Source organism: Salmo salar, chromosome 12, assembly GCF_965601325.2.
Source record: "Salmo salar chromosome 12, fSalSal1, whole genome shotgun sequence".
Classification (NCBI taxonomy): Eukaryota; Metazoa; Chordata; class Actinopteri; order Salmoniformes; family Salmonidae; genus Salmo; species Salmo salar.
In genome coordinates this window covers 69,355,911-69,366,075 of record NC_138302.1, presented here as the reverse complement: position 1 = coordinate 69,366,075, position 10,165 = coordinate 69,355,911, and the positions used below count along the sequence as shown (strand labels likewise).

The window sequence follows — 10,165 nt, the reverse complement described above, 5'->3', positions numbered from 1 at the left end:
AGACCCTTGAAAGTAAGTAGGAAGTAAGAGGGTGATTGGATAAATGCACATCCAACTGTCCCCAGGACACTGTTCAGTATGAACTACTTGAGTTAATCTGAGAGTGACTGAGGTGGACACTAGACAAGTTTTAAATATGTTCATTCACATCTCATCCAACTCTTTAACCAAAAAAACTAAAAAAAAGTGTGTCACTATGTGCAGGCTACAACATATATAGACTATAAATAGATAATATTTTGTGTGTGTCTTTCTGCCCTACTTGTCTGAGTGGGAGAAATGCCTGGGAAAGTATTACAGAGCCTTTAAGTGAGTGAGGAAGAGTGGATGACTACACTATCTTACTATTCTAGCCTCAGGATTCTGGCCTCATTTTGTGCAATATGAATTACTGTTCATCTGAGGGCGTTTGAGGTGGATTGAGGTGCAGTGATGTCATCCATTGGAAGCTTTATATCTGGCACACCTGACTCATGGTTGACTCACCACCATGATTTTTTTTTTCTTCTCGTAAGTTTTTCTTGTCCTTCAAAAAAATATATGTTTTTACCCCGTTGTCTCCCCAATTTCGTGGTATCCAATTGGTGGTTACAGTCTTGTCTCATTGCTGCAACTCCCGTACGGACTTGAGAGAGGTGAAGGTTGAGAGCCTTGCGCCCTCCGAAATGCAACCTAACCAAGCCGCACTGCTTCTTGACACAATGCCCACTTAACCCGGAAGCCAGCCGCACCAATGTGTCGGAGAAAACACCATACACCTGGCGACCGTGTCAGCGTGCACTGCGCCCGGCCCACCACAGGAGTCGCTAGTGCGCGATGGGACAAGAACATCTATGCCGGCCAAACCCTCCCCTAACCCGGACGACGCTGGGCTAATTGTGCGCCGCCCCATGGGTCTCCCAGTCGCGGCCGGCTTTGACAGAGCCTGGACTCAATCCCAGAATCTCTAGTGGCACAGCTAGCACTGTGATGCAGTGCCTTAGACCACTGTGCCAATCGGGAGGCCCACTATGAACATTTTACATATTTTATACAGGTATGGTCAGGCGAAATTGTCCAAGACCCCATTGAGGTGTTTGGCAGGCATATTGGGTAAGTCTTCTGTGGGTTAATAAGTGAATTCTGTGATGGCCCTAATGGCCCAAATCTTTTTAAAGCCCTGTTCTAGCTGTTTGTGTGAAATCTGGTGCATCTATCACCAAAGTTACAATCCAAAAACAGCTGCCCCATTACATGGAATTTTATGGCTAAGCTTCCAACATTCTAATGTCAATGGCACAATATGGATAATTTTTAAACAATAGTTATAGCTGATGCTTTCAAAATTGGTTATACATTTGGAAAGTATTCAGACCACTTCACTTTTTCCACATGTTGTTACATTACAGCCTTATTCTTTTATTATTATTATTTTTTTACCCCTTTTTCTCCCCAATTTTGATCTTGTCTCATCGCTGCAACTACCCAACGGCCTCAGGATGCGAAGGTTGAGTCATGCGACATGAGACATGACCCGCAAAACCGTGCTGCTTAACACCTGCCCGCTTAACCCGAAAGCCAGCCGTACCAATGTGTCGGAGGAAACACCGTTCAACTTACAACACAGGTCAGCCTGCAGGCGCCCGGCCCGCCACAAGCAGTCGCTAGAGCACGATGATCCAAGTAAAGCCCCCACGGTTAACGAAGGAGTGGCTTCGGGACATGTCTCTGAATGTCCTTGAGTGGCCCAGCCAGAGCCCGGACTTGAACCCGATCAAACATCTCTGGAGAGACCTGACGGAGCTTGAGAGGATCTGCAGAGAAGAATGGGAGAAACTCCCCAAATACAGGTGTGCCAAGCTTGTAGCGTCATACCCAAGAAGATTCATGGGTGTAATCGCTGCCAAAGGTGCTTCAACAAAGTACTGAGTAAAGAGTCAGAATACTTATGTAAATGTGATATTTCCTTTTTATTTTCTTTATATAAATTGAGGGAAAAAACGATTTAATCTATTTTAGAATAAGGCTGTATATAACAAAGTGTTGAAAAGGTATAGGGGTCTGAATACTTTACGAATGCACTGTATTATATATAATTTGAAAGCTAATGTCATAACCTTTCAGAACCACTTGTCAAACAAAGTTTAAAATGTATCCAAATATTTGTTTTAAAGCCATGGACTACTAGTGGGACTACTTGACTTCTGACCTGTGCACAACTAATTAACACTGCCCCTTTAAAACTTTCTCCACTTTTTTCTGTATGTGATTTTTTTTTTTTGTTTTACATGACGTCAAAACCGCTAATAAATTCCCCAGTCAAAAGTGCAGCCAAATGGTAGTCTTCAGTCACACACGAAACAAACAAAAACACACATCTTATTGTTTAGTTAACATAGCTAGCTGATGATATGAGATATACATTCGGTGGGAGAAATATATTTACTAAAGAAAATAGATGTGTCTATAGCTAGACAATAAATTCACATTTCTGGAATATTTCCACATTTTCTTATGACTGGTCAGTTGGAGCTAACAAAACTAGCTCGCTAGCAAGCTAGTTACTAGTGAGAAGTTGTTAGAAGGCTGTACTCGGGACGTGTGAGAAAAACAACTGTCAGCTACAGTAAGGTTACCAGTTGTTTCCTAGGGCAAGGCAAACTACTGCGACTATCTGTATCACCTCTTCGAGCTAAGACTGAGGTCGCAACAATGGCAGGTGGTAAGTAGCTAGCTAAACCAGTGGGTTTTTTTAACCACGTGTTGATGTCAGAACTTTCATGACCAATCCTCTTGAGTTATTTGGTATGTGACTTAATGTATTGTGGCTAGCTAAACAATGTAAAATACACAGTTCGTTATTTTCACGAGTACAATAGTAGCTAAGTTAGCTTATAAATGTAAAAGATCTAGAGAGCCACATTGGACAGAACAGAAGCTGTTAACGTTACTTGTAAATCAAATGTGTGGCACACTTAGCTACCTGGACAGCGCAGGACAGTTAGTTTATTACATGATTGTAGCATTTCTATACTGTCAGTATTTGACTTCAGCAGTACCAAGCCATCACATATTGAAGTTGCATTGTTTCAGTAAAAGCATTACTGCAGTGCACCCATATCAGTAATTGAGGATTTTTACGACAGTTGATTTTCTTGTAGTGACTAGACTGTTATGCATGGATATGTACACTGATACACAATGACAAACGCTACAAACGCTGGAGTAACAGTGGCCTGACAGTGGAAAAACACTGCCGACTTTGCACTCAGTCTGTCTATCATCTCTAGGCTTCAGTGTTATGTCACTGGTACAAGGGAGGCGAAATTCACTTATTTTCAGGAAAAGGGGGGCTATAATTTTACATGAATGACTCAGGGCGAGGAGGATCATTTTCGGGGAGGAGTGATTGAAGGGTGAGGGGGTGGGCAGCTCTGCAAACAAATCTGCAATACCCTGAGCTTTGCAGAAAAGAAAAAAAAAAGAGCCAGCAGTCTGGTCTCATTTTTACTGCTAGGGTGTCCAGGAAGGAAGCCTGACCGGCAGAGCCTGAAACAAAAGCACAGAAGAATGATAAAGAACCTGAGGAACTTCCCAACAACAATCCTCCCATTCTTGGGGTAAGGACTGTAAGTTGCGTTGCCATCATTTGTCTTGGTTGCCTGTCATAGACTTGGCTTTTTGGTAAAAAATAATTTCCCTGGGGAAAAAAATGTAGGCCTCAATTTCTAGTGGTGTAGCTGCACCACAGGGAGGGCGAGAAGTCAGTTCTTTAAAAAAAAATGGGTCAGATTTATTGGAATGTTGCAGACAGCCTGCAGTAGTTGTTTTTGTCCTCCACTGAAACCACCCTTTTACTGTGTTGGCAGTTGCCACACAGTCTGAATTATATTTTTATATATATTTTACAGTTGTATTGACAAGTGACTGTATTGAAAGTTAAGTTATTGATTATCACATACATTTATACAAATCTGATGAATTGTGTGCATTAGTTTAGGTGTCAGCAATTGCGTGTCAAGTCCAAAATGTCTATCAGAGGTAAACCTTGCATCAAAGTTGGTGAAGATGTCTGGGATACTGATTTTCACTGAAGAACGTTTTGTCCTTTGATGTAGTTGTGTCGTCTTACCACTAGATGGTGGTCTTAACTTAGTATTGCCTGTGTCTCATTACCTCAGTTCCAAATCAAATCAAATGTTATTTGTCACATGCTTCGTAAGCAGCAGGTGTTGACTAACAGTGAAATGCTTACTTACGGTCCTTTTCCAACAATGCAGAGTTAAAGATAAAGATAAAAAATATAAATAAATTGTGACATGAGGAATAAATACTAAGGCTGTCAAACGGGGCGGCAGGGTAGCTTAGTGGTTAGAGCGTTGGACTAGTAATCGAAAGGTTGCAAGTTCAAATCCCCGAGCTGACAAGGTAAAAATCTGTCGTTCTGCCACTGAACAGGCAGTTAACCCACTGTTCCTAGGCCGTCATTGAAAATAAGAATTTGTTCTTAACTGACTTGCCTAGTTAAATAAAGGTAAAAAACGATTAAAATAATTAAGATTTAATGGCATGGCTGACCTTGTAAAACAACACATTTCACTGCACCTATCCGGTGTATGTGACAGTAGAACATTATTATCCCCCAAAAATATTTGCTCAAATTCTGCCCTAAAGAAAGATTTTTCCATTTAAAAAGCAGTACATTGAGTTACAGGTATACTATGCTTTGAGTGTAAGGGACAGAAACACACAATTATTTACATCAGAATGTTTTAATAGCATTTTCACCATAAACAACACAAAAGTCACTGTAACATACAGCTAGTTGTAAATGCTCCTAATGTTTAAGTAGGCCTACTCCCTTCTATCAATGTTCTTGAAGTTTAACACTTGTGTACACACACACACACACACACACACACACACACACACACACACACACACATAATAACCAACCTAAAACTTCTTACCTGGAATATTGAAAACTCATGTTAAAAGGAACCACCAACGTGGTTAGCTATTTTACATGGCACATATTGCACTTTTACTTTCTTCTCCAACACTTTGTTTTTGCATTATTGAACATGTTTCATTATTTATTTGAGGCTAAATTGATTTTATTGATGTATTATATTAAGTTAAAATGAAAGTGTTCATTCAGTATTGTTGTAATTGTCATTATTACAAATAAATTAATTAATTAATTAATAGGCCGATTAACCTGTTAGGGCTAGGGGGCAGTATTGACACGGCTGGATAAAAAACGTACCCGATTTAATCTGGTTACTACTCCTGCCCAGTAACTAGAATATGCATATAATTATTGGCTTTGGATAGAAAACACTCCAAAGTTTCTAAAACTGTTTGAATGGTGTCTGTGAGTATAACAGAACTCAAATGGCAGGCAAAAACCTGAGCGATTCCTTTACAGGAAGTGGCCTGTCTGACCATTTATTGTCTTTCTTTGACATCTCATTCAATTACAAAGGATCTCTGCGGTAACGTGACACTTCCCACGGCTCCAATAGGCTCTCAGAGCCCGGGAAAAACCTGAATGTCGTCATCCCAGCCCCAGGCTGAAACACATTATCGCCTTTCTCAAGTGGCCGATCAAGGGACAATGGGCATTAGGCGAGTGCACTGGCCGCCCCCGTCTTTGTGTTTTTTCCTCTGTTTGCCGAAAAGGAGATTCCCGGTCGGAATATTATCGCTTTTTTACGAGATAAATTGCATAAAAATTGATTTTAAACAGCGGTTGACATGCTTCGAGGTACGGTATTGGAATATTTAGAAATTCTTTCTCACGAATTGCGCCATGCGCACGACCCTGATTTACCATTTCGGATAGTGTCTGGGACGCACGAACAAAACGCCGCTATTCGGATATAACGATGGATTATTTTGGACCAAACCAACATTTGTTATTGAAGTAGCAGTCCTGGGAGTGCATTCTGACGAAGACAACAAAAGGTAATCAAACTTTTATAATAGTAAATCTGATTTTGGTGAAGGCTAAACTTGCCGGGTGTCTAAATAGCTAGCCCGTGATGGCTGGGCTATGTACTTAGAATATTGCAAAATGTGCTTTCACCAAAAAGCTATTTTAAAATCGGACATATCGAGTGCATAGAGAAGTTCTGTATCTATAATTCTTAAAATAATTGTTATGCTTTTTGTGAACGTTTATCGTGAGTAATTTAGTAAATTGTTAGTAAATTCCCCGGAAGTTTGCGGGGGGTATGCTAGTTCTGAACGTCACATGCTAATGTAAAAAGCTGGTTTTTGATATAAATATGAACTTGATTGAACAAAACATGCATGTATTGTATAACATAATGTCCTAGGGTTGTCATCTGATGAAGATCATCAAAGGTTAGTGCTGCATTTAGCTGTCTTCTGGGTTTTTGTGACATTATATGCTAGCTTGAAAAATGGGTGTCTGATTATTTCTGGCTGGGTACTCTGCTGACATAATCTAATGTTTTGCTTTCGTTGTAAAGCCTTTTTGAAATCGGACAGTGTGGTTAGATTAACGAGAGTCTTGTCTTTAAATAGCTGTAAAATAGTCATATGTTTGAGAAATGGAAGTAATAGGATTTTTAAGGTATTTGAAAATCGCGCCACAGGATTCAACTGGCTGTTACGTAGGTGGGACGAATTCGTCCCGCCTGCCCTAGAGAGGTTAATCAGTATCGGCCTTTTTTGGTCCTCCAATTATCGGTATCGGCGTCGAAAAATTATATTCGGTCGACCTCTACTGTCGTTACTCTTTGCTTATTTGAGCTGTTGTTTCCAATGTATGGACTTGGTCTTTTACCAAATAGGGCTATCTTCTGTATACTACCCCTACCTTGTCACAACACAACTGATTTGCTCAAACGCATTAAGAAGGAAAGAAATGCAACAAATTTACTTTTAACAAGGCACACCTGTTAATTGAAATGCATTCCAGGTGACTACCTCATGAAGCTAGTTGAGAGAATGCCAAGCGTTTCCAAAGTTGTCATCAAGGCAAAGGTTGGCTACTTGGATTTGTTTAACACTTTTTTGGTTACTACGTGATTCCATATGTGTTATTTCATAGTTTTGATGTCTTCACTGTTATTTTACAATGTAGAAAATTGTAAAAAACTAAATAAGAAAAACCCTGGAATAAGTAGGTGAGCCCAAACTTTTAGCTGGTTCTGTATATTCAGTTTGTCACCCAATTTGATGTGCTCCTATTAATTTCACATGTTGGTGGTTATGGGTCCTTTTAGGTGTAAATGTACTCATACATACTGTATTTCACTTGAATTGCAGTGCAGCCTTGATAACCTACCGTTCTATTTTAAGGATTTGCTATTTTGCTTGTCTTCTATGGATTGAGAAAGAGAAGCTGTTAATTTATTTATTTTATTATACCTTTATTTAACCAGGTAGGCCAGTTGAGAACATGTTCTCATATACAACTGCGACCTGGCCAAGATAAAGCAAAGCAGTGCGACACAAACAACACAGAGTTACACATGGGATAAACAAACGTACAGTCAATAACACAATAAAAAAATCTACAAACAGTGTGTGCAAATGTAGTAAGATTAGGGAGGTACAGTAAGGAAATAAATAGGCCATAGTGGCAAAATGATTACAATTTAGCATTAACACTGGAGTGATAGATGTGCAAGTAGAGATACTGGGGTGCAAAGGAGCAAAAAAATAAAGAACAATATGAGGATGAAGTAGTTGGGTGGGCTATTTACAGATGGGCTATGTACAGGTGCAATGATCGGTAAGCTGCTCTGACAGCTGATGCTTAAAGTTAGTGAGGGAGATATGAGTCTCCAGCTTCAGTGATTTTTGCAATTCGTTCCAGTCATTGGCAGCAGAGAACTGGAAGGATATGCGGCCAAAGTAGGAGTTGGCTTTGGGGATGACCTGTGAAATATACGTGCTGGAGCACGTGCTACGGGTGGGTGTTGCTATGGTGACCAGTGAGCTGAGATAAGGTTGTGCTTTACCTAGCAGGCTTATAGATCACCTGGAGCCAGTGGGTTTGGCAATGAATATGAAGCGAGGGCCAGCCCAACGAGAGCATACAGGTCGCAGTGGTGGGTAGTATATGGGGCTTTGGTGACAAAACGGATGGCACTGTGATAGACTACATCCAGTGTTGGAGGCTGTTTTGTAAATGACATTGCCGATGTCAAGGATCGGTAGGATAGTCAGTTTTACGAGGGTATGTTTGGCAGCATGAGTGAAGGATGCTTTGTTGCGAAATAGGAAGCTGATTCTAGATTTAATTTTGTATTGGAGATGCTTAATGTGAGTCTGGAAGGAGAGTTTACAGTCTAACCAGACACCTACTGATTTGTAGTTGTGTGAATTCAGACACATAGGTGTATCTGTGTGAATTCCTCAGTCTTGTGTATCTTATTGCTATTTGGTTAATGTTGACATCAACATTTTCTGTATACTACATTACATTATGCATTTTTCTCTGGCACTGGAATGAGGTAATACTTCTCTCATTGCTTGCACGTCTCAGTAGCTTGCAGGACACGGGACATGAGGGTGATTTGGCACTACATCACAGTTTGTTGACATGGCAGGAAGTTTGGAGCACGTCATGGACTGCTGAGTCGGCCTGCCTGCCTGGGAAAGGTATCTGGCTTCTGCTCTGTTGTCACAGGATATTTATAATCCATAATGTCGGGCATGCAGAATTTTCCAGGAAAGCAGCTTGTGAGCCCACTAGTCTGCTTATAAGCACTCTGTGCTGGATGATCCTACATCACCTTTAATTATCTAATTTGTCTTCCAGCTGTGTCCTCCATAAATTTTTTGGGTGATTTGTTAGCAACCGATCTACAGTGCTTGACTTGTGATGAAAGAAGTGCAGCAGTTGTCTTTTTCCAAGTCTGTCCATTAGACTATGTTCACTGAAATTCATGAATGACATTATTCTTTAAAGACTAGGGCTGGGCGGTATAACGAATTTTACGATATGCCGGTGTTGATGCACGGACCAGTTTGGGTTTTTATTTTACCTTCTGTAACAGTATTTGAATGTTCGGTTTGTTGAATGTGATACGCCGTGTGTAATGTACATTTTTATAGTTTCATTTTGTGTTTCTTACATCTGCAAACAGCTAGTTTATCTTTTCTTAGCAAGTTGGGCGTAAATCTTGTTAGCCGCTAATTGTTAGCCGCTGGTGCTAATCACTAATGAGGCTGCAATGAAAACTAATGGGACTGTAGCGACTGTGTTGGCATCACAATCTGGGGTGTGAATTACGATTCTATTCAAGCGTTGATTGACATGGTAATGGACTGATAGTATTGGAAAAGAGTTGAAAACACAGACCCCGTTAAATTAGCTTGGCCCTCAAAACCTGACTCAAATTCAACACAAACCTTCAAATAGGTATGTAATGACACATTATATAAACTCTATATAGTGTTTTTTTTTTTAACATTTTATAGGTGATAAGTTGGACAGGTCGGGTGAAAAAATCAGTTTCCCACACAGTTTATCTCCCCCTTTCTCTATCACGCAGTAGGTTTTGCTTCCCCACCCGCCATTTAAAAAAAGCCCAGATGGAGCTCATTGCCTTCTTGAATCATGCAGAGACGGGCAGGATGAAGGTCTCGTCATTGATTTTGCTGGAAAGGGGAGAAATTGTGCTTTACAATGGTATTCATATTACAGTTGACCTGGAAGTATTACATTTTTTGGGCGCTAAAATAAGGTCAATTGTACGTTACAGCGCGATGTACAAAAGTGCGTTAGCTAACTATAGCTAGCTAATAAATGTACTGAGTCAGAGCAAACGTAATTAGCTATACAGCCTGATAATACCAGTGATGGTGTAGACCTAAATCAGCATGTTGATTGTGCAATAGTATCTTCTAAATCAATATGTGAAGCAAGAATATGTTAGCTACATGAAGTAGTTAAGAGTAGTTAAGAGAAAGTATTCAATGTAGGAAACCGTTATCAACACTTTGGTTCCTACACTGTCACAATAACTCCTCCCTGGCATTTTAATTCGTTGTCATGTCAAACAACAATGTATTCAAAGTGCCCACTATTATATTCTAACTATAGAATAATTAGAATAATAATTATATTTCCATGATTCCAACAGTTCACCCAAGTGTTTTGCTCTAAATCACAAGTGTCAAGGTTGTGCGCTACTAGTGG

At 40.1% G+C, this 10,165-nt stretch overlaps 1 protein-coding gene across 3 annotated transcripts in view; it reads left to right on the top strand.

Annotated features, from left to right (window-relative positions):
• The first annotated feature begins 2,306 nt into the window (after positions 1 to 2,306).
• The window catches only part of LOC106565671 (AMP deaminase 2), a 78,293-nt gene continuing 70,434 nt past the window's right edge, over positions 2,307 to 10,165 (top strand). Inside the window, exon 1 of one of the 3 annotated variants that reach the window (XM_014133025.3) lies at positions 2,307 to 2,701. In XM_014133025.3, the coding sequence (XP_013988500.1) occupies positions 2,692 to 2,701 (10 nt within the window). In that variant the 5' untranslated portion in view covers positions 2,307 to 2,691. Of the gene's footprint in view, positions 2,702 to 3,442; positions 3,609 to 10,165 lie in introns of those variants that run through there. The other 2 variants (XM_014133029.3, XM_014133028.3) reach the window with 2 other exon arrangements.